This window comes from Vidua chalybeata, chromosome 24 (assembly GCF_026979565.1).
Source record: "Vidua chalybeata isolate OUT-0048 chromosome 24, bVidCha1 merged haplotype, whole genome shotgun sequence".
Taxonomy (NCBI): Eukaryota; Metazoa; Chordata; class Aves; order Passeriformes; family Viduidae; genus Vidua; species Vidua chalybeata.
In genome coordinates, this window is record NC_071553.1 from 1384742 (window position 1) to 1410117 (window position 25376).

The 25376-nt window shown below is 42.3% G+C and overlaps 1 protein-coding gene across 2 annotated transcripts in view; it reads right to left on the minus strand.

Moving 5' to 3' along the window:
- KDM5B (lysine demethylase 5B) overlaps window positions 1-25376 on the minus strand; it is a 55942-nt gene that overhangs the window by 27751 nt on the left and 2815 nt on the right. The window contains exons 2-9 of one of the 2 annotated variants that reach the window (XM_053963930.1): window positions 15118-15195; window positions 13706-13828; window positions 12669-12839; window positions 7010-7144; window positions 3799-3889; window positions 2517-2620; window positions 938-1096; window positions 203-322 (exon numbers count right to left, since the gene is read on the minus strand). In XM_053963930.1, coding sequence (XP_053819905.1) covers window positions 203-322; window positions 938-1096; window positions 2517-2620; window positions 3799-3889; window positions 7010-7144; window positions 12669-12839; window positions 13706-13828; window positions 15118-15195 — 981 coding nt within the window. Of the gene's footprint in view, window positions 1-202; window positions 323-937; window positions 1097-2516; window positions 2621-3795; window positions 3890-7009; window positions 7145-12668; window positions 12840-13705; window positions 13829-15117; window positions 15196-25376 lie in introns of both variants that reach the window. The other variant, XM_053963929.1, reaches the window with a different exon arrangement.

A 25376-nucleotide genomic window follows, 5' to 3' on the forward strand; every position in this document is an offset into this window, starting at 1 on the left:
CCAAAAACACAATTAGCTGGTGGAACCAGAAATCACAACACCAGCAAGAACCAGTATTTGCTGATTAAATGAGAACCTCTGATTTGGGATTTCATCCCATTCAAAACCAGAATCCCTCCCTTCCTCCCTCCTTAGAGTTACCTATTTTAGCTAACCACACAAAATGAACTCTACACAACATGAAGATGAAGCAGGAACATACATGTACTGGCATGTTAAAATAGTCTGACTTGAAGGCATCAGCCATTTCCCCAAACGTGCGGAGGGTGTAGTCTCGTGCTGCTTGTTCAAACCCAAAGGCTTCTTGAGGCTTGTTACACTCCTGCAAGTGAAAAGGTAATTGTTTCTATATCCCATTAACACAACACTGTGCTCAGATTTACACAAATGGGCTCCTGTGACAGCTTCTGAGCAATAAGAAGGAAGGACACCACTGAAATGAAAACACTTTCAAAGGGCAGAGTCAGAAGAAAAAACTCTGCTTGATTCACCAAATTAAAAAAATTATTTATAATAAATTAAACATTAATGAATTAATAAACATTATGAATAAATATATTATAATTAATAATTATGAATAAACATTAATTAATTAATATGCCTAATTTCTCCTTACTCTAGTAGAGCTAGGCAGGATAAGATCCATAAATCACCACACTGAAGCACCCAGTGAGATTCCAATTTTAAGTACAGAGAAAAGGTATCAGCTAAAATCCAAACTGTTCTTCAAAGGCACACCAATTTTTGGCTCAAAAGAATAAGTGCCAGCTTTGCAATATGAAGCATTCCCAGTCTTCATTTTAGCTTTACCTCTATCACCTTATTTGCACAACCTGAAATAACAACAAATTGTATTTTCTATTCCTATGATCAGTTTTAAAAAACCCACAAAATACATATTAGCCTTTGGCCGTACTGTAGTGATTTGTCAGATTACCTGAGCCAGACACTGGGGACACCTCCAGTCCCCTTTGGGAACATCATGGAGGGGTGGAATTAAACAGAAGGTGTGGTAACTGTCATCACAGCCATCACACAGCAGGAGTCGGTCCTCATCATTCCCACTGCCACACAGGAGACACACATACAGATCCACCTGCAACACAAAATTCCACAGTAGGAATGGGAGAGCTGAAGGTAACTCAGGGTGAAAGCAGTTTGTTAACTCCCATCGGTGACACTTCCCAAAACTTATTCTTTCTTTATCTCTGCAATGAAAATGAGACAAACACACCCTGAATATTCTTTTAGAAGTTTAAATACCTCCCTCTGTAATTTAAGAAAAGACCACAAGAGCTGCAACCTTTCCATGCAATTTTTTTCCCCAAATGCCAGAAGACTTGACTGAGTGCCAGGACAGTTCACATCAGCAGCACCGTGGCCTTGGCAGGTATAACCCAACACCTGGGGCTGGGCAGGAATAACCCAACACCTGCTGGGGGCTCACAAACCCTTTTCCCATGTACAGCCTCAGGTGTTTCATTCCCCTCTGAGACCAATTGCATTGGAAGACAGAAATCTGGAGAGAAAGGAGTTCCTGTTGCTGGGGATGTTCCTTTTTTCCCCAGAGAAGGCTCCAACCTCCCAGTGGAGCTTTGGGTAGGGAGTAGCTCTTAAATCTGACAGAGCAGCTCCCAAGCCCCAAGGAACAAGCTCAGGCATTCCAACCTGGGATGGGCTCTCTGCTGCCTGTCCTACACCCAACTCTCACCAGCGGTAGCCTGGAAGGCTCTTCCCAAACACAGAGTCATGAGGACAGGCAGAACCTCTTGCCTTACATTGTTAAAAAGCAGCATCTCCTGCTCCTCCCACAAGCTTTTTTCATTTATGGGGTGAGGATGCCAGGCTTCTGGTATTTGCACTCTTCATTCTCAGGTACCAGCTACAGGTGTGGACTGAATGGGAACACATTTGGTTTTAGGAGGGACCCAACTCGTGGCATGGGCAGAAAGAATCTCAGCATTATCTTCTCAAAAGTGAGACAATCACCACTGCCTTCAGTGGGGTTTTGGGGGATTAGTTGGTGGTGTGTGGAGAGCTGGAGCAGGAACAGGGTTGTTTTTTTAAGATGCATTTGAACAACAAAGCTTCCAATTTAGTGCTGAAATAGTGGAATTAGGGGCAGGTCTGTGAAGTGCCATGTGCCACAGCCTGCATGGAGCTCCTCTGAGGTTACAGAGCAGTGGGGAGGGATCAGGTCACACAAGAATCACTTCCACTGGACTATGCTTTCAAAATGCTTATTTTGAGAGTGTACTTTGGAGGCAGAAAACAAGTTATTTTAGTTATAGATAATGAAACTTAACCATCCTGTCATTTCCAGCTTTGTGAAGCAGGAAGCTTTGGCAGTGATGATATTCCAGCAGGCACAACCACTGCTGTCTTCAGCCTGGGGCTCCAGGAAGAAGACAGGAGTCCTCCATGTGACAAAGTGACAGCAGGTTTTACTACACACCCTAAAGAAATCCAGAAATGCCTGCAAAACACGCAGCTGCAGGAAGGCAGGGGGTACTCACAGCATTGGTGGGTTTTTTAGATCTGACTTTGGATTTGTCCTTTTCTGACTCCCCAGAAAGCTCTTTCTTCTCAGGGAGTTTCACCACACTGCGTATTTCCTTGTCTGGGCAAAGGAAAAAAAAAAGAGAGTACTGCAAAATGTTTCAATGCTTAGCATTCTTTGCTATTATTTGTTTTATTAATTGCTTGTTAGACTGTATCATACCAAGGTATTTGATGAATTGTTATCCCCCCTACACTTGTTTCAGGCAGTGTAGGGCAAGTCCTGAACTCCTGCAATGCCTCTAGAAGCCAGTGTTATCCAAAAATCCCAGCACACAACACGAGCAAGCACTGGCTATAACAGCCCACAGTTTTTCAGTACTTTATATGCCATTTCAATTAATTTAATTGAATTATGAGCAGGTTTATCAGCTAAGGTTTTCTTTCCATCTGGTGTTAAAGAATGTTGTCAAGAGCTTTTTCCTTCTGCTCTTGGGGGAGGGAGGCTAGTGCTTAGAGACTCCTTGAAGAAAAAAAATTCAAATTACAAAACACCATAATCTAAACAAATTATTGAAAAAAAGGATTCTGAAGGAACAAATGAGACTGACAGATTGCTCAGGTAATTTCAATTATTGAGTAGTTGTAAATGGTTCCTGTACTTATTTGGCTAAATTATTTCTCAACAAGCTTATTCTTCTGATTGATGGCATTAATATTGTTTCTCAGTCTCAAATAATTATTTCTTAAGGAGAGAATAGACTCAGGACTGCTGACAGCAATTTAATCATATTATGGGAACTTTATCATTAAGCTCAAAACAGACTACCTTTTGCTTTCATGAGTTAAATTTCTTGATTTCAAGTCCAAATTCCTTCCTAAAAGTGTCTGATATCTGATACATTCTTAAAAGAGTTTCTTCTGTTTAAAGATTATGGACTGATGTTATGTAAAATACAAAACAAAAACATTGCTCCAATCTCATTTCCAATTGTTCCAGAAGAGATAACCACATTTGAAAAAGTGTTAAGTCTTTTTCAAATGAAAATACCAATCTTCAAGAAAACTCAACCACTTACAAAAAAAAAAACCAAAAAAAACCCAAAAAAAACCCAGAAATACTTAAAACCCATAAAAGAACTTTTTATCAAAAAAGATCCCATTTTAAAATTAACTGAACATTGGGGTTTTTTTATAAAATACTTTGAATAGTTCCAAATGCTGATTTTAGCTCTGGTCTTAAAACACATTTGTGCAAAGTTAACAGAAACTGCATTTATGCTGTGTTTCACTCACCACCTTCACTCTTTGGAGGGGCGCAGCCCATTCTGCGTCTCAGATTGTGAGTTCTGGCTTCTGGAGGATCAGTCTCAGTTTTCACATTGGTTGCCTTTAAAAAGGGAAAAACAAAAACAAGGGAAAACGGCTCAGTAACGTCCTTAGCTGGAAGACTCTGGTTTGCCACTTGTGTTTGGGAAGATGCTCACTGCCAGCTGATCTAGCTGCTTGCCCAAGCACAGGGAGATGAGTTTGGAATCTCCAGCTGGCTGTGGGAAAGGCTGGCTCTGTGAGTCCCAACTAAATGTTTCCTAAAGTCCCTTCCAATGCAAACCATTTAATGATTCCTTGGTGTAAGACACAAACCTCACTGAGGTTCCACGAGGGCCTGAGACTTGTAACCCGCCTCATTCCAGGAAAAAGGCAGACAGGTGAGAGTCAGAGAGACACTCCAAGGACTTCAATTAAACTCAGAACCATTTGATACTTACAAACCACTAAATCTAAACAGACACCTGGAGTTCTGAAATACTTGTCTTCAATTATCTACAAGTAGTTCAGAGAGAAATGCAGGGAACAACATGGAAGATTTGAAAGCAAATCCTCCAAAATGTCCATACCAATAAGGATACCAGGATTCAGGTTTGCTTTCAGTGAGACTCATTAAGAACCAAAGAACAAGGAACTCAGTGCTTTCACAGATTTTCTTGTACTCCTGAGGAGCAGAATATGCTCCAGTCTCCAAAGCAGGGACCTTTGTTGGTACATCTTGGAACTTTCAACACAGAATAATGCTCTTCCATTTAATTCTTACATTTCTTCCCTGAAATTTCGAGATGGTGGGAGAACAATTCTCAAATCCCTCAGTCTTACAAGAGGTTTCTCCAATACTCTATGTTTTAAGGAAATGAGGTCATGCAACAAGTCAGTCACTCTCAGCCACTCTCTGAAGCTCAGAAAATGGGATGTGTGGATCAGGTCTAAGGCAGGACTGGACACAGCCCCATGTACTCCAAGGGGTGGGAACTGTTGTTCAGTCGAGGGTTTTTTGGTTGTTTGATTTTGATTTTTACAGAGCTGGTTTTAACATTATTTCCTAATCACTTATCATGTTCTCTTTGCCCAAATGTCTCCATCACACCACGCAGAGGTCCCACTGCTTAGGATAGGCACCAACAGAAGTTGTTATTTGTGTGCAGCAGTTCTGCCTCAGGGCCAGCCTGCCCTGAACCTCAAGTGCAGGGACAAACACCCAGTTTCTGCATCTTCAGCTCCTCTGAGCGGGGCCTTTTGTGCTTCGGCTGATACTGATCTTCACAAGAGCAGCTCTTGGTCTGGCCTGAGCTTTTATCACATCAGGTCATCTCACTTTCACCTCCCCTGCACTGTTGTGGTCTTTCACACTAAACTGTTCTACATCAAGCACCTAAAGCCTTTGCATTTCAAAACCAGCCTAGACAGTCATTGCCCTTTTCCTTTCTCATTATGAACATTTTCTCCTGACTGTTTATTCACCAGGTAGGAAAGGGCAAAGTAAAACTGTGTGTGCCTCACAACTGCAAACTAACGCTTATCCTACAGACCACAATAACTTACAGTACTTCCCTGAGGTTCACTTCCTCTAAATGTTTATGGTCAGCCTTTGAAAAGCAAGAAACATCAAACTGGCAAACATGAGAATGAATTTAAAACTCACAATTTAAGACATTGACAAATGTGCATCTCATCAGAGCAAAAAACTGAGATGTGAACTAACCAGGTCAGTGTGAATGCGAATTGCTTGGAGCTTCAATGTTGACTAAAATGGATTTAATCACGTTCTCTGACTGCATTGACATGGAACAGCAAAATTCACATTAACAAATCTTAACTTTGCGAAATTGCTGTCTTAAAACACTACAGCTCCTGGCTAAGCCAGCCAGTCTGTGTTGCTCAATTCAGCCTTAGTGCTCTGTGTTCCAGTTATGTTCTTAATTACAGAGTTTCTTTCCACAAAAATGAGGCACACAACATCAGTGGTGCTTGGGGCAAGAGCTGAGAGGGCAGCCTTGTCTTTTGGCTTAGGATGTGCTGTTGGTTTCTTCCAAAATGACAAAAAAGTGCTCTCTCTGTCATTGCCATCTGACACCACTGCCAGAGAAACAGCTGGAATTTTAGTGTATATTTGTCCTGCTGTCAATTCTTAAGGGATCCATGAGAACAATTATCCTTCAACCACAGGCAGACACTTCAAATGGAAAGTTTCAGCCCAAACTATTGAAGTTTGCTCAGAATTATAAATCCACTTGTAACCAGGTATTTGAGTGGAAAAGCTTTAGAAACCCTTAATTGTAACTCATTAACCAAGCATAATTACAGGCAGAATTTGCAACAGCTAAGCTGTATTATTATTACTAATAAAGACCAAGACCAGAACAATGGGAGTTAATAAGAGTCTGAAACAAGCTGTGACCTTCCTAACTCATGATGTCACCACTAATCAGACCCTCTCCTGGGAATATCCTTCCCTACTCTTCATCTGCTCAAACAAAAGAAATAGGAACTCTCTGGAGATAGGATCATCAGGCTGGAAAGGCTGGAGCCAAAGCATTGCTGTTTTCCAGCAACAAAGGAGACACATGATCTCCTAAAATATGTCTTCACAGAAGATACTGAGATATAACCAATACATTTCATGCTTATCCAAATAAACATTGCTTCTTAGAGACATGTAAGATCACACAAAACCACACTGACTTGATGGTATACATTTTTTCCTTATATTGCAAGGGTAAATTAACACAAATTGATAGAACTCAAGAGTGAAAAATGAATTACAACAATGCTAACTAATGTTATAACCAAAATCCTCTCCGCTCTAATAGCTGGCTTAAACTCATGAGAGATGTACAGAAACCTTCTGGTACATTTAGAGAAAAAGGAGGAGGAACAAGAGATCAAAGCTGCTTAATTTCCAGGATTTGTCACCTGTATTTTAATCTAAGAGTCCCACAGTATCTACATCATGCTGAAAGCATAACGTACACCCTCACCAACAGTCTCCACAGCAGAGCCTCCCAGAACCCCAAACCTCAGTAACACACTTGGTAAAGTATCAGACTATTCTTACCCTTTATTTACGATTCTGCATTTATAAATGTCTGGGTAGCCCTGACACAGTGAAGCAGCTGTTCCTAGGCGCACACACACACAGAGTGAGCTGCTCAGGGTGCCCTGCTGCCCCCCAGCTCACCTCGGGCGTCAGGCGCTTGGCGCGCCGGGCGGGCGGGCAGCTCTCCGACGGCGGCACCGACTGCCGCTGCGGGATGTCGTGGGGCTTGTACTCCTTGTCCTTCGTGTCACTGCTCAGATCTGGCTTCTGCAAGCACTAAAGAGATAATTTGATTACTTCATTTCTGCCTCTCCTTGCAATACAAACCATGTAGAACAATTTCCTGGCTCATGGAAAGAAGATAGACAGGGCCCTAATAATTCCTGTGCTGAGTTAATAAACAGCATGTATGACAATGGTAACATTACTTATCTGAACAATGCACAATATCACTTTTTCTCATCAGTTTAACGGCTGCAATAAGGTCCATAATAATGGACCTTAAATAAAGCTGAAGTCATCCTTTAAGTGTTAATGAGCACCAAACATTTTTCTGTGTGGAATACCAAACCCAACTCTTCTGGCAAATGGGGCCTTTGCAGACTGGGTCACCAGCACTCTGGAACTGCTGAAGTGTCCTAAGGTTGAGTGGCTATGATGCCAACATACAGAGCAATATAAAAGTAAATTACAACCTATCAAACATCCCTGTCCTAACAGAAATACAGCTCTGTACTACGCACATTGCAGGAGCTCCCTTCTTTCCATATTTTGGAGAGGACAACTGCTGCTTGAATTAAGGGCAGAAGGGAAAAGATGCAAGAACAGTTTTAGTTCTTTCAAGCTGCTGAAAGAACACACTTAATTGCTGAAAACTGTGCATACCTCTGGCAAGAAACAGAATAATTAATGACAATTCCCCATTTGTCAAGCCACACAACACTCAGTAACTGCAGACAAAATGTAACAGTTTTTAATGAGCAAACAACAAATCCTACAGACAGAAAAGAAATCTCATGTTGCCAGGAAGTAATTCATTAAATTGCTGGATCCACATTTCCCCAGTTCAGTTAGTCTGTTCCCATCACAAGCATTTTCTCAGCAAGAGAGAGCAGTAAAGGACAGAGAACTGCTGCAGTGGTGTGAGGATGATGATGCTCTATAGACAGCACAGAAAACAGACTTTCAGAAACAATTGACAGCCAGAAGCGTGGAGGGAAAAGGAGGAAAAAGTGTTATTTTAGAAGTGAAGTCTATGCTAAAAATTATGTATTTAACAAAAAATCAGTATCAGTCAAGGGCAGCAGGATTAACCATCACCCACAGACAGCCCATGATAGTGACCAAAGAAACCTTCAGAACTGCTGTTTGTTTCAGACTGCCTCCAGTCTTAGACTATGTAAACTCTAGATTTATATTCTGAAAGAAAATGGTTGACTTAATTTCAGCATTAAATGCACAGTATCACTCAACTTTGCAGCTCATGCACACAACCAGTGAGTCCTGGCTGATGCTCAAAGGTTGTTCTGGAGCCCCAGAGCACTGCAGCTGCCTCTTCACTAGAGCCTGGTCCCTTAAAGCTCCCACTGGACCCAGAATCACAGGATCACAGAAGGGTTTGGGTTGGAAGGGACCTTAAAAATCACCTTGTCCCATGGGCAGGGACACGTTCCACTAGCCGAGGCTGACACTCATCCAGCCTGGCCTTAAAAGTTTCCATGAATGAGGCATCTACCAAAGACAAAAGAAGATGATGTGACATCAACATTAGTGGAAGATAACAAAAAATAACAATTTCTCAGAACAGAAAATGGACAAACAGAAAGAGCAAATGAGCGGGAAAAAGTTGAAAATGAGAGAACGGAAAAGAACTTCTATAAAATCTGGATCCTTGAATAATTTCCTCATGTGAAAACCAAAATTACCAGAAAAAAAAAAAGAGTTTCTACTGCTTCTGATAATAGAGTACATATGGTCCTTGAAAACAAAGATCGAGAAGGCAAATAGCTTTTCCTATACAAAAGTGTAAGAAAACCTTGAAAACCAACAGATTGTGCCTCACTTCAGTGCAGTGCCCAAACAAGCCCAAAACAAAAAAAGCCCCAAAACAATCCCCAAAAAATCAAATGAAAAAAAAATCCAAACTCCAGAAAAAAAAAAAAAAAACCAAACCAAAAAAAACCCCAATCAAAAAAAGCCAACAAAAAACTCACCCCCAAAACCCCCAAACAATCAAAAAAACCCCAAAAAAACCAAATAAAAAAAACCAAACCCCACAAAAAAAAGAGCGCTCACTGTTCCTTGAAAAACACCAGAAGACATTTCCTAAATAATGATCTTTCACCACCTATTTAAGCACAAACATTTCCCAGTGTCTCTCGGACCCGAGGCAAAGGCAGTGGTATGGAATGGCTGTCAATTCCCAATATCAGCTGTACCAAGACAACACCTAGAATTGTTAAGTTCTCATCCTTAGAACTCCTCTGTACCTCCTTTACTCCCACACTGATGATCAACTGTCTCCAACCAAGGACACAGCTGCCATCTCTCCAGTCCTTCCCTTTTCCCAGCCAGGCTTTGGTGACGTTGTGCTTCTATCAACCACTCCCCAGAAGCTCATCCCACACACTCTGACCATGATCTCCTTATATTCCAACAAGACAGTTGCACACCTGATCCTTGAACCCTCAGCAGTGACAGAGAGCAAGTTAAAACCCCTCAGCTGAAGCCACAAAGGAGCAGCTCCTTTAGCAGACAAAGGACAATGCAGGAATTGTCACAAGGCCTTCAGGAAGTTGAAAGATTGGTGGGGGGAAGGGATACAAATAATCTCCTCCAGGTTTGGACATTTATTAGTAGTAAATAAATTGGTAGTAATTTACACAAAAGCCAATCAGTCAGGCTCCCTGTACCTGCAGAACACAACTGGTTTACCCCTGCTACACATCCATGGAGGGTAAACCCCACCAAGCTCCAGAGATGCTAATTGTTCTCCAGGAACAACAAAGGTGCCAGAGAAACGTCTTACAGTGAAACTTCTTTATCAGAGGTACACACATATAAATCTTTGGAAATATGAATCTCACTAAAGCCACTAAAGCCTTAGTTTGGAAAAATGATCAGATGCACAATTACTGAGTCAGCTGGATTCACTGAAAAACAGAAGACCACCTTGAGGCCCCCAAAATGTAGCTACACTTTAAATCATGAAACAACTGGGCAATGCACCACAGAAGATGCACTGACAGAAGATTCTGGACACCTCAGTTCATGTGGACACCTTTCCCTCTAGGTATCCAGTGTGACTCTCTGGGATGACACACAGTTACTACAGCTGGGAATGAGAGGTACAGGTGGCAGGAAGCAGTACCAACAGGTTCACTGCAGCTACTCTGGAGACACCCAAGGCTTGTGTAGTCCAATTTCAAAATAAGAGGAAAATAAATACTCCCCGTGGAGAGCTGCTTTGGGTATTAGAAACTGGCTGGTTTAAGGAATTTTTGCTGTTGGACTGAACGTGAGCTTTAATGAAAACATGCTATTCCGGTCTATTCCCCTCTGAACAGCTCCAGAGAGTTTCATTATTTCAGCATGTAGATAGAAATATCTCCAGCTGGAATATCAGTCAAAATAACTCCTGAAGTCAGTTTAACATATATTGAAGCCACACAAACAGATAATGCTATACACAGATCTAGATGAGATAAAAGTTATGGCACAGTCATTAGTGGAAACTACATAATTTCATGTTTTTGGCTTTTGCAGGAAAGAAGGCAATCACTATTTCAAGTATTACCAAATAAAGAAAAAAAAAAAAAAAAAAAAAAAAAAAAGAAAAATAAAAAGACTCAGTGAATACAAGCAGTAATCTTGTCTGGATGATCACCAGAGTGTGTGAAGAGCTTCTCTCAACAGGCTGTTGAAGGAGGAAGCACATCTCCAACTGACAGCTGTCACATTGAACAGCCACAGCTCCAAAAACACAGTTCAGGTGCTTAGATTACCAGGAAAACACTGAACAGACACACAGTAACAGACACCTACACAAGAAGCATCTGGGTAAGCACCACTTAATAAGAACATGTGAAAAGAAGCCAAAAAGAATGTCATTTGAGATGATACTCAAAAAACGTATTGTAAAACAAACTCACTTGAAAGACAACACTGTCAGGAAAAAAAAAATCAAATTAGAGTGAAAAGTGAGCTAAACCCAACTTATTTCTGTGAATTCTCTCAGGTCATTAAAAAATCAGTGTCTGCCACATATAGGAGGGGAATACTTTAACTGCCTGGGGAGGGGAGGAGCTAAAAAAGAAGTCAACCTTACATGCTTCACTTGTCTAGAACTGCCTCCACATTGGTTTGGACAGATGTCAAGTGCTCATTGCAAGACAGAGCTTGAAAAGTCATCTAAAATGAAGCATTTTTGGATGACTTAAAAAGTCATCTAAAATGAACCTCATCTAAGGAGGTTTTTCCTCTTCTAAAAGAGTTTAATACCGAGCAAACCATGAAGTGAGTATTAACTGTGTGACAGACTCTCTCAGGAAATTTCCATTCCCAGGACACTATGGTAGCATATTCACAGTTTTACAATTTAAATTAGATCTTTCCCTGTGTAATGGCACCTCAAAAATATGGCAGCAAAGACAGGTGTAACAAACACACAAGCTCAATAAAAACCCAAAAAGAAATCAAGGTTTTCAGACCTAATACAAATGCCAAGTTTTCAATTCAAAGCCTTTAGAAAATGGTGCTGCTTTCCATTACTTAACATGAATGTTTGAGGGAAGCCAAAATATTTTTGATCCAGCAGTTTCCTTAGCATGAAGACTTTTATCTTCAACTCTATTTTGTTCTTATCCTGTTTGCAAAAGACCCCTTCAGCAGAATTTAGCTGTTCTTCACTGAGAAGCGATTGTCACTACCTAAATAAAAAGTCTAATTCTAACCTCTCTGGACTTACATCAAATGCCTTCCTCATTTTGGTAGCTTTGTGTAAAGGCCTGTGCTGATTTCTGTACAAAGAGATATTGCTTGTAACAGGATTAGGGCATTTATTGCTTAAAAAAGGTCAGCACTCCTGTCTTTGAAAGATCATCACGGAAAGAGCATTTCAAAGAAATAAAAATGGATGTTGGCAACTGCAACCAATTTTGGTTTTCCAAATAAATGACTGCTGCTCTAAAAGATCAGACCTATTCCTCATTAGAGATTATGTGGCCTCCACTCTCAATCAACCCTGAATTTTGGTTTAATGGCCAAATCAAAGATTGATGACTAGGAAGGATGAAGATTTAAGCTTGAAAAATATCCCACATCACACTGTTAACATCACTACAGCAGCCAGGAAGTTTTCTGCAACTTGTCCCCCTTAGTGAACGTGCCACAACACTGCCATGGCTTGGCACAGTCCCTCAGTCACTCTAGGCATGTGCCCACTCATCTGCACTTGTAGCAGAGAGATGGACCTGGAATGTTCCATGAATGTAGCAGTACTTGGCCTTACAGAAATCATTACAGGAACATCCCTAATCATGAGGCTTCGGTGAACTGCAGAGAGAAAATACCAACAGATACTGTTGGAAGCAGGAGTCAGAGGTTACCTGGGAGGACTAATGCTAAAAACTTCACTTCTAATGAAAAGTTTGCCCATGGCTTTCTGAACTGCTGAGCACGGCATTTGGTCACCTACATGACACCAGGCACAAATGCAGCTTCACAAACATTCCAGAAACCAAAAGAACCCTCCCAGACTGGCTGCTACATTAACTGAGCAGCTGGTTTCAGCACAGCTTACCAAGAGACTCGCCCCTGACTGGAACAAGTTGTAGGGGTAGAGAATTCGCTCATAGTGCGCGCGGATGTGCGAGCCCACGGCTTTGCCAGGAGCAAAGCCCATCCTCGTGGCTATTTTGGTCCATTTTCTCTCCTTGCAAACAACATCAAATCCTCCTTGTTCTGCAACTAGCTAAAAAGTGAAAATAAAATGGTCACATATTTAATGGTAAAACTACCAGTGTTCAAGGAAAAATGCAAGACAATATCCCAATTGACATTTTATACCACAAAAATATAGATTTAAAAACCACACACGACATCCAAGTTGTTTTAAGGCAGCAACTGGAATATGTTACATATAACCTATTCAGGAATTACAAATCTGCTGAATTACTTTACAAAGAAGTCAGCACCTGTGTTCCGTGTGCAGTCACTCAGCCTACTCTGAGAACTTATTTGGCTGCAATTTGTCACTTTGTATCTCAACACAACTTTCTAGCGCAGGACACTCAGTTCTTTTCACTGAAACAAGTGCTATAAAATAAGCTCAAAAATTCCTAATAAAAACTGCCCTAAACATAAAAAAAAAAAAAAAAAAAAGAGAACATATCTTATTGGAGAATCCCATCTCTTACTATCAGTATACATGAACTTCTTTACAAGTTTAACAAGTTTCATCCTAAAAGTAATTTGATTTTTTTTTCTTCCATATTTCTAATGGAAAATTTTTTTCTCTTACTTTTGTCATTGTTCAGGAACTTTCTCCAATTAAGCCTAAGTTTATTCTTGATCAGTATACCCAAGCTCAGGTTTAGAGAAGAGTGTAAATTTCTGTGAGCTCCTAGCTCACAGAAAAACTTCCATGATAATGCATTACTTACCATCTTTTCCCTGATAATGTATTCTTACTCTTACTGTCCCATTAGCTATGTTATCTTAAACAAAGGAATGCTTTTTTCAGCTTAGATATATCCCAAAACCTCCCCTGACCTGCTGTGATACCATCCCAGGAATTGAGGTAATACAGAAGCTCTTGTTTTTCCACAATGGTCTTACTCTGTTAAGCTGAAATAAATCCAAGATCTTCCTCTCCACATGTGGAATTTTCAGTGTGCATCCTTGAAGCTCCCAAAACTTTGCAATCTGGTCCAGAAAATTCAGCTTTACACGAGTTTGGGCCTGAAACCAACCAACCAAACAAGTGAACTGCATGCTAAAAGAAGATGTAGGTTTTGTATAAGGTTTACAGCACTGCAGCTGGAGCTGCTTGCCCAGCTTTGCCCTCTGCAAGAGTCATTTTGCATTTTTCCCCTCTCATCATTTGAAGAAAAGTAAATGCCATGCAGATACCATTGATGGTAACTGTATCTTTCCTCCAGTCACTTTTTGTTACCTTTTACTGCACTCAGAAAAGTACTTTGGGAGAGAACAGCCAAACAGCAAGTTATTACTGCTAAAAACCCCCTAAACCAGCTGCATTGTCAGGATTTATTGCATTTACTACGTTAATCATTGCAATAGTTTATTACTATTTGGTTTATTTGCAATAAGCCAAAAAAATAAATCAGTATTTTTTTAGAAAAATTTTTGAAGTTTTTTTCTGTTATCCCTTCTCACTCACAATTGTATTTTTTTCACTTTCAAGGATACAAATGTGTCAGGGGAGGGAAATTCTGGCTGGTTGCACAGCAATTACCACAGTTAGATCACTGCACTGCTGCTATGTAAGAGCAGTAACTTAAATTTTGACATATTTTCTTTTCAGCACATTTTCTAATCTTAAGGTAAAAACTGGCCACACCTGTACAGATTAGCTTGTCTGCAAACTCCAGGGAGCTCTGAACAGCTTGTGGTCACACAAATCATCCCTGAGCATTCCAAGCCAGCATGTGAGCCCTTCCCCAGCACTTCACACAACCACGTCAGGGCTTTAAAAACCAAGAATCTGGAGAATAATCAGGCATAGAGTCACCATCATCCCAAATGGTACCAGCACTGAGCCAACCAGGCCTCCTCACACTCCCCTTTAGTGTCAATTCATTGAAGCAGTGAATGAAAGTGCTTGCGAATAGCAAATTTCCACAAACTGAATCCAGATTTTGCAATTGTTTCTTCCAAAAGGCTGGCTATTTTTAAAGCACTCCAAATGTTTCATCTCTTTTCCTTTTGAAAGATGCTGTATGAGTACAAAATACAGATGCAGATCTATAGTCCTGGACAGCTTAACTACTTAGAAGCACCTGTGTGGAAAAGGCCTAAATTATGTTCCTTTAATGAGCATTAAAATTACTTTTATGCCTGGAATGTTTCTAATCAGGTTCTGAAACAGATGAATTTCCATGCTAATTAAAAATTGCTGTTTGTGGTCCAAAGTGCTGTCAGCTCATGGCCAACTCTGGCAAACATCACCTCCCAAAAACACATAGACACATTTGGGTGCAGAAGTACTGCTCAGCTTTCCGGTTTACCTCCAATTCATTGAGCCTCTGGATCCTCGGTGTGAAGTGAAGCTTGTCAACATCGCACGCGAATGGAGGCTGCCAGTCCTGGAAAACAGAAAGGTTCCATCAAAAGATCAGGAAAAGGAAAGAAGTTTCTGCGACAGTCAAAGACAGCCAGGGGAGCCTGAAGCAGGAAGAGGCCCCTGTGGCCTCCAGAGCCTCCTCAGCCCCACCAGAAGATGGAAGTTGGTGTGGAGGGGGCTCGGTGGTCACAGCCCGACCTGTCAGGGAGGCAGGGCTGCACTGACACCCAAATCCCCTCACCGGGAACAAGTCTGGAGAGCAGCAATGGTGAGATACGCTCAGTGAGTGCCATTGTCTACCCCTTAGAACACTTCACTGTGCCTCAAAACCAGAAAAGGGAACCACAAAATCAATTGCATTTTGGAACTGAAGACCTGTCCTGCATTCTAAGCCTCCACACAATCATGGAATCATTAAGGCTGGAAAAGCCCTTTAAGATCATTGAGTCCAACTTTTAACCCACCACCACGATCACCACTAACCCATGTCCCCAGGTGCCACATCCACACATTTTTTTGAACACTTCCAGGGATGGTGACTCCACCGCTGCCCTGGGCAATCTGTGCCAATGCTTGACAATTTCCTTGGCTGCAAACATTCAGGAAGAGCTGGAATATGACCAATTTAAGAAAAGATTATTATTACTTTGATAAAGTACCTGCAACTAAAGTGTTATTTATAAACACAACTATAAAGCTGTTTTATCTTTTAGATCTCTCACATCTACTGCACATGCTTGGTTTGGCAATACAAAACTCCACAAAACCAAATCAGATTTGATTTAAACTTGACAGAAATTTATTACATATAAAGTTATCTTATTATCACTAATTACAGAATGAAGATAATGCACAAATGAGCTACTGACAGTGGAGTAAGACAGAGCTTTGCTTCAGGAAAACTAAAACCTTTCTTCAGCATTCTTCAGCATCAGGTGACTGAGGCAACTGAAGTAAGACCAGCATCATAAACACAGTATTTTTTATTGTAGATTCACAGAGAACATGAAAACTGGAGTTAAAACTAATCATGATTTCCAAAGCAATTATCTGACAAACAAACAAGGAGCAAGATTCACCAAGAGTGTGGAAAAGCTGAAGAGCAAAGGGGGCCACCAATCCATACATTTTACCAAGCTTGCATTGATTCATCCGGACCTCAAAATAGAAGTTTTCTGATCCTGCAAGGCACTTGCAGCACATCACAACTTGAAAACGCCAATTGAAATTAACATTTGAATTGGAAATTAGACAATGGTAGGGGTTCAAGATGATAAACTATCCAGAAAATACTCAATCCTTGACCAGTGGGACACATTTCTCCTGCTTTTAACAACATTTTCACATTTTCCTGCTTTTAAGCACAAGACTGCCTGGTGCCCAAAGACATGTTCTTGAGAAACTCGATAACACTAATACTAACTCTTCTTTGACTGCCTATTCTCTATGCCAGAAAACCAAATCCAATGAAACCACCAAGTCTGAGGAAGAGAACTGACATTCTTTTCTAATATCCTGTTGTCTGATGAGTCCTTTAGGGCCCTCAAGCTGTAAGATGAGAAGTACAACTGGGAAAGATTTGAAGTATTGTACTTCAATAGGACAGATCTGACTCTCAAGCTGAACCAACTGGTTACATCATGAGTCACAACTCTGGAGTCTGCTCGGTACCAAAGACAGGGAGACAGGAGACAGGCATTGAGACCAGGAGGAGACACAGTGGCAATGACACACAGGACCCTTGAGGCACTGGGGACTGAATTAAACTGCCCAAGGGAGAACTGTAGGGAGCTTTGCTTAGGCTGAGAATAAATGAAACCAAGAGGGCCGTGCTGCCTCTGGCTTTGCTAAGCAGTATGCCAAGGCTGTCCCCAGGTGGACTGTACATTACCCCAAACCAGACCCTCTAACAAGGCTCTGCAGGGGACAAGAACCAGGAATAAGATGAACAGGGGCAAGAATTCAGCTCACGTAGGCAATGATACCACCTCTGAAACTGTCACCAGTCTAGGCTGCACTTCAGGGCCATCACCTGCAGTTACTGCACTGGCAACATGTCAGGGAAGCCAAGGAAGGGAGGGCACAGCACAGGAGACTTCTGGTTGGGCCACATGTCTGCTAGCACAGGCTGCTGCTCTGGGCAGAGCCCAGAGGAAAGCCTGGATGCCACTAGGCACAATAGGAGAACAGGATCTACCTGCTCCTACAGGCTCTGGCTCATGCTCAGACTAAAGAAATCCAGTTCCAAGGGTGCCTAGGGCACACACAGACCCAATCCATGTCAGACAGCACAGAGCAGGCTAGTCCCCTCTGCTTATGGAAGCAAATGAGGAAGTTTATGTGTATGATCTTACAGAAACATCTCATTCACAGCCTGGCACCCGAAACATCCTGCTCCAGAATTAGTTTATTATCTCCATGATCTCCATGTGTCAATTTATTACTGACTGACGCATGTTTGGGGACAGTCTTTCCTGTTTGGCCAAAGACACTGGCTCTGGCAAAGCACCAGTCACCTACTGCGTTGGAAGAGCAACATCACTCCAGACAACACAAGCTGCCACAACAGGCATTTCCTGCACCCGCAGTTTTGAAGTTTACCAATGACTGAATGACCAACGCACACACCAAGACGCCCTGATGGCACGTCAGCTGTTTCTCAAAGACAAGCTTTGGGAACTCCATTTATTCAACAGCAGTTTCAGAAGGTGACTTTTCAGCCTATCAGGCAGATGGGTTCATCAGCCAGAATTGGACATTTAACAGACTTAAAAGTGTTTCATTTTTAGCAAGGAGAAAGTAATTGCAAGAGCTTCTGCTGGGTGATGGTAAATTGGCTTAATGAGAGGCAACACCGGATTGACTCCAGCTTATGAGGTTTTTAAGCAGGTACCATAGAATATGCTGAGTTGCAAGGGACCACCAAGGCCATCAGCATCATCACATCCAATTCCTGACCCTGCACAGACACCCCAACAATCCCACCCAGTGTCTGGGAGCAAGGTCCAAACACTCAGACAGGCTCGGAGCTGTGCCCGTTTCCTGGGGAGCCTGCTCAGTGCCCCAGCACCCTCTGGGGGAAGAACCTTTTCCTAACATCCAACCTAAATGTCTCCCAGCTCAGCTCCAGCCACTCCCTTGAGTCCTGTCACTCGTCATGAGAGGGAATAGATCAGTACCTGTCCCTCTGCTGCCCCTCACGAGGACGTTGAAGACCCCAGTGAGGTCTTCCCTCAGTCTCCTCTAGGCTGAACAAACCAAGTGACCTCAGCTGCCCCTCATGAGGCTTCCCCCTGCAGACCCTTCACCATTCTCATGGCCCTCCTTAGGATGCTCACCAGTGGCTTAATGTCTTTTTTATATTGTGGTGCTCAAAACTGCACCAAGGACTTGAGGTAAGGCCAAGTAGTGCAGGTAGAGCTGAGGGAAAGAATGCCATACATAATACATCACATCAGATTATTATAAAACCACTCCCGGCTTTACAAACGCACTACAGCATGACCCACTGAACACAAAGTGTAGCAGATGACACTGCTGCAGACCCACAGCCATTCACCATCTGGAGAAATAACAGCAGGTATAGCAGACAGTCCATCCTGACTGTCACCGAGTCATTTAAAGTCACAACAAGTTTATTTTGGAGCATCCAAACTACTCAAAGTTGATATAACCAATAAGGCTAATATTTACCTTTCTCTATTCCACAGTACGGTAAGTTCCTCAAGTCCTAAACAAGATACTTTCAACCCTTCTTCAGTAAGTGTATTATTTACTCAACAAAAATCTTGGACACATTTTGAAGCACAAGATACCAAGCCAAATGTGATGCTCACTTGCAGGCCCATGAAAAGACATTTCTGTGAGACAGAAATGCCTTTGTGCACTTGGAAAGGCAGCAGCACCACGAGAGGGAGCTTTATTGTGCAGGATTCACTTGCCAAGCTGCTGAGCCACATGAGCAGCTTTGCTGGGGAAGAGACCAATCCCCACCCCCAACTCTCCAGGCCCTCTTCCCTAAAGCTCATGCCTGGCAATCAGTAAGACTTGCCCTCTCCATCCAGCTCCTCAAAGGAACTAGTCTGAATTTTCCTGTTTAACAAAATGAGTAAAAAAAGTGTAACAAGTTCAGTTTGAAGTGTCTTCCAACAGCCATGCTGAGCATTAAGGTTAAGTATATAGAGAGAGCAAGAAAACATCCATTTCCTAAAAAAAATCAGGAGTTCTTACTCCACCAGGACTCTACATCTGAAATTACTCAATTGTGTTCTCTTGTCAATCCCTGGCTGTTATAAGCCTACAAGTGACAAATAAAATCCTGTGCCCATCTTAGCCTGCAATTGTTATAAACCTGTCATCAAATCCAGGCAAAAATGAGATTGACTTCAAAATTCCAAACTCTTCTATAAACTTGAGGGACAAATCCAGCCATCAGAAGGCACGCTCTAAGGATCACATTAATATTTCAAGCAGTAATGTGAACTACAAATGGTCAGCAGAATTATTTCTGTGATTTCCATATTCCAGCTCCCAACTGAGCTGTTCCAGGGATGTCAGGCTTCAGAGCACAGCATTTCAGCTGGCAAACCTGCACCTCACCCAAACTCACTAATTAAAATTTAACCACCCCTATGAATTCAAGTGAACAAGAAATTAGCACTGTCCCTGCTAAGCTGTTCTACAAGTTAGTTGGCTTCAGCTTTTCTCCTTTCCTTATCCTCACGTCCTTTATAACCAAATCCCTTGTCTGCTAGCTGCCAAAGCAGCTATCCCCGAATCCTTCCCAGAAGAAATGTTTCAAGACATTTTTCAATAAACAAATACCTTTTTTCCTTCTCTTTACAGAACCAGCTTTCCAGTCCTGCAAATAAAAGGGTTTTTTTTCCTTGGGCTTTTTTCTGAAGTCTCTTATATTTTTTCAACATCTTTTGAAAACTGCAAGTAGCATTTTACTTGCAGTCTCTCCTATGTCAGACACAAAAAAAAAAAGACAGCTCTTTCATTATTTTGCTAGACAGCAGCTCATAGTAAGATCCAAAGGAATATCTTAGCAATTCTTGCCAGAGAAACACATTCATTCAGTAAACTGCAGCAATTCCCCCCTTCCTGGAATGCCCACCCTGTGAGCCTGACCTACATTCTTTGTTCCCATAACTATGATCTTGCCTTGGCAAAGGTGTTCCATGATTGCTGCCTCTGAGAGGAAGGGAGCACACTCAGTGACTCAGGAGGTCCCTTTCAGTCTCCTGGTTTTATGACTACATTAAAAACACACTTGGAGCTCAGATGGCAGAATCCACACAAACCCATTATCACCCGGCAGTGGGTCAGCCACAAAGCTCCTGTCTAACGGGAACTAATCCCTCTGTGACCCTGTTAAAGGCTAACATTACTTGGAAACTCCAATCATCAGCTAACCCAGTTTGTGATGAACAGTCCTTTCTTGGTCATTTTGAATGGTGCAGACTTTTTCATCAAACCCTCTGAATTCCTCCTTGCCAGTAAGGGACCCTGGGTGCACTAACCCACCTTATCTGCAGAACTCTCCAAAAAGGAGTCTGGTGGAGTATTTCTTATTTGAAACAAAAATGGGCTCTCTTATGTATTGCAGACTAGCAAGGAAGAACAGACCCAACCACAGATCCTTCCCATCTGAGAACTACAGCCCATGAAAATGAGTGCACAGTGGGAATCACCCCTCTAGATCTCAGTGTTTCTGTGCCAGCTCCACACCTGGAGAGAAATAAAAGGCTCAGGTAAGCTGGAGATGATTCTCAAGCGTCAGGGCGAGCTGCTCCTTGGGACTCAAAGGCAGAAAGGACAGAAAATACATACAGGGTTTGAACCTCTAAACACAACAGGCAGCCGGGCTGACGCAAGGAACAGATACACCACCAGTGTACCAGCAGCTACAGCTGGGGATGGATGGGGTGTTGGGATCAGCAAATCCCAGACCTCGATTGACTTCAGAGCACTGACCAAGACCCTGAAACAGAGGATTCATCAGGGCTGGGGCCAGACCCAGCTGTGGGTGTGTGAGGGCACCAGACTCCAAGAGCTGCTGCCACCCCCCCTGAAGGCACAGGACCCATGTGTACCCATGGACACACCTTTGCTCTGATCCCCAGGACGTTCCTGGAGTGTGTGCGACGGGCACGGACGGCACACTCTGTTCCTTGGGCTGTCCCATCACAGCCCTTGGAATGAGTCCATACCCTCTTCAGAGCTGTAACTGGCAGCTTTCAAACCTCGATTTCACTCCCACTGTAACTCAAACTAGGAAAAGACCTGAATTTCACAGCCATGCAGAACAGCTATGGACAACTCCATCAGCCTCAACCACGAGCAGCTGCCCAGGGATTCCCTGCCGCTCCCATCACCCACTGCCCTGGCTCTCCACAACATCCTCCCTTTCCAGCTGCTCACATTCACCATCCCAGGTAAAGCACCTGCTCCCAGGAAGAACTTTCACTCAGACATTCTGAAGGGCAGCAGGCTGGAAGACTCCATAAGCTCTTCCTGACTTCTAAAATCACTCAGCCTGGTCACCTGGACATGGACACAGCACTCTCCCCCAGTGCATCTCAGACAGAAGCCAGTCATTTGGGATTGAGAGGAAGCACGTCCTAATGGATACATGGCATGGATTGCTTCCATCCACTGGCAGCTTTTGTTTCATTGCTGGGCAAGGGAGCCATGTTTAGTTTTAAACTCCATTTTCAGCTATTAGCCATCTTAAGTTAAACAAAAAACGACAGAAATTCTATCTATGTTACTCCTGCCCCATATGGAAAGCTCTGGACTAAATTGTTTCATCTTAAATTTTCAATGACCTGAAGAGTGTGTGTTGAAAATCCCTCACTGAAAGAAACTGAGGCAAGGAGAGGAAATTCTCATTGTCTTTTAAGCCCACCCCAATGTTTCAGTGTTTCTGAAGAACAGAAACCACCCATGGTGACCCTGTGCATGGCCACTGCCATTAGTAAAATAAATAATAAACTAAAAATAATTATTCTTTTGCATATTTTCTTACTAATTAGAGATCAGTAAAACCTACTCTGAATTCACCTGATTCCACAACATGACCCCAGTGATGAATATGACAAGTTCTTCATTTAAAGCCAACATTTCCTAACGACCTTTGGTAGCGGATCTGTTTTTCTTCACATGAATTGACAGCAGGGGAACAGGAACTTCAGCACTAAAATATCTCTTCCCCTCCCAAAACCTCATTCATTCTTGATCCCAAAATTCCCGAAAGCAGCAGATCCACCACTTTTCATCCTCCACTTTCCCCTTCCAGCTGATCCTCTCTCAGTCAGAAATGCCTTGGTTCTTGACTCACCTGAGCCTGGCCCCTGCTCAGTCAGACCAGGGGCTCAGGCTCGGCTCGCCAGGACTGACAGACGTGGCAGCACCTCTGGTTTCTCCCACTGAAGCTCATTTAGGTGTTGCAATTGAGTTATCTCTGTGTTTTCTTTTTGATAAAATCAACTGACTGAGCCTCTGTGTATTATCAAATCTGAAGGATCATCACCATCAACTTCCTGTTTCAGACAAAGTATCACAATTCTCTGCATTAATTCCTGTTTTAATGGTGGCTTGTTTTACGGCTCCAGGACTAGATTGCCACAACCCTCAGATGAGCTGCTCCAAAACGGAACTGGTTTTTTGTTTTGTGTTTTCTTTTTCGCATAAAAATGAAAATAAATCAAGGAACCAGCTGAATGAGAAGCCTAAACAGAGTTTAAGAGGTCTAAACAGCATTTAAATCAATGTTGCTCCTCAAAATATGTCCCTGGAGGAGCAGGTCTATTTCTCCCAAGCCCTGCGCCTTTAGGTTTCACCACTCAGGCTCTGCTAAGGTTGAATATTTCAAAATTCATTATTTCATGTGCCAAACTTTTCTGATGCTTCTCTGTGTCCTCTCCAGTTGTCAAAACTTTTTTAAATCCTCCAATGAGTGCAAGATCCTGAATGCAAAATTTTCTACTCTCGTGCTGCCACAGAGGTAAAATCCCCCCATTTCTCACTGAGAAACTCCAGAGCTGCATGCACTGGCTTATCCAGAGCTCCCATTCCAACATTACACTGCTTTCCACAGGGATCCACGGTTATTTTTCTACACTCCTTCCTCCTCTAAGATGCTCTATGCTCCTTTGTTCCAAAGGTAAACCTTCTCATTGAGTCCTACTTAAGTGATTACTGTTTCATAATATCCATTGTTTATTGGGCAACTGCCCTTTAGAGGGATCCCTCTAAAGCAACAAGCCACCACCATAACTCCATTCAGAATCACAGCTTTTGCTCTTCTAGACTTGTAAGGAAAATTACATACCCTTGGCTTGAGGTTACGAGACATCATTAGAAAGGGATCCTTCATTACAAACAATCATTAATAGTTGAAATAATTTGTGATTTGGTGTATTAATATTGCACAGCAGTAATTTCTGTAATTAGAATACCGAATACAATTAATCTCCAAATCTCAGTCAACGACAACACAACTGACTTAACCAAATACATGGAACCATGGAAAAAAATAAAAGTAATTTGACCACATCAGTGTCCATACAATTGTATTCCACACTATCACCTTCCAAGTTCCTACCCGGGACTATTCCAGACATTCTTCCACTCTGGAGCTAGAGGAGGGTCAACTCTTGCACCCACAAAGAACTTAAACCATTAAGGAAATTAATATTCCCCGTTCTCAAGTTCACCAGTATTCCAGGATTTGCTGAAAACGGACAGTCAATAATTTTGATAACTCCAGTGTCAATTCCTTCAAAATTCCAGCTCTCCTAGTACAGATTTTCTAATCTTTAAGTGCTTCATTTAAGTTACTTGGAAGCCTTAACAGTACTTCTCCATACTCATGGTATTTAAAGTAATGAAATTTAGCCTGGATGTTCTCAATTTTCATGCTTGGCCTTGGGAAAGTTCTGTTTCTAGTACATTGTACAATACTGTGTATTTTGAAATGCATTTATATGGTAAGTAAGGCTTAAGTAATCATTATTTATTATTTCTTCACAGCAGCAAAGCAACGATGCAATAAAGTGAAGGAAGAGTCCATCTTCAAGAAAGGCTTGGAGCATTTGATTTCACTCCTGCTCCACATGTTACCGTTAACTCTTGAAGCTAAGTCTCACATTTGGTAGACTGTTTGCTTCCAATAATTACTATTAACTACTCAGCTTGAAGAACAACTTCATTCTCAAGCAATTCTTCATTCCACCCCTATATGCTCCCACTGATTTGCAGAGCTATCACAAGCTTCTAGAATATAAGTTCACCACGTGACATGCCAGGTTTTGGAGTAAACTTAGTTTATTCCAAACTACCAGATACTGTGTAAAGGAAGAAATGCTAATAAAAGATGTTTTTGGTTCATAGAAGAAAATTCTAACTACAAAATGGCACGTGATGGACTGCAAGCAAGTTGTACCCCACCCACTTCCCTGCGTCCAGCTGCCCCTTCCCCCGCAGATTCGCAACAGATTCAAATTTAAATCTCTACTTTATGCAGCTCAATAATTACCAGGAACAACCACCATCCAAGCACTCTGCTGCCAACGGTACTCTCTACTCATGCTCCACACTGCTGACAAAAAGCCACAGAGAACAGTGCCAGTCAGCTGGTTATTGCTGCACTCTCCACCAGTCACTGCAGCATCTTAGAATCCCCAAATAAGAGCAAAACTCAGTCATTGGTGATGGCTGGAACAAACTGAACTGGAATGAAGGGGAAGAAAACTCCTTTTGAGTGCTCAACTGGAAACTGCCATGCAGAAATTGCACCTCCTGTTACATTCCTGGATGTTCTTTCATCTTGTGACCATGCAGTGATCACCCAGAATCCTCTGTCTTCCACCCAGACGTCTTCTGCATATCAGCTACCTCGGTATCTCCTCACGGAACAGGGCACTGTCCTCCAAAGCTGCTACACAAGAAGCCACTTCAGGTGTGGTTTTGTCTGGGCCCACCTGGTTCCCAGCCAATGCCAGCAGAAAGGGACCAGAGAAAGCCCTGCTGCTGGTCCTTCAAAGCCCAGGCAGCTCTCCTGTGCATGCTCCAGTGCTGGAGCATCAAAGCCAGCTCTGGAGCAAGGACTTGTTCATAAGCAAGTGGGGAAGCTACAGCTGGGCACCAGCAGTCTCACACAACATTATTCCATACTGCTGTTCATATACAGAAACA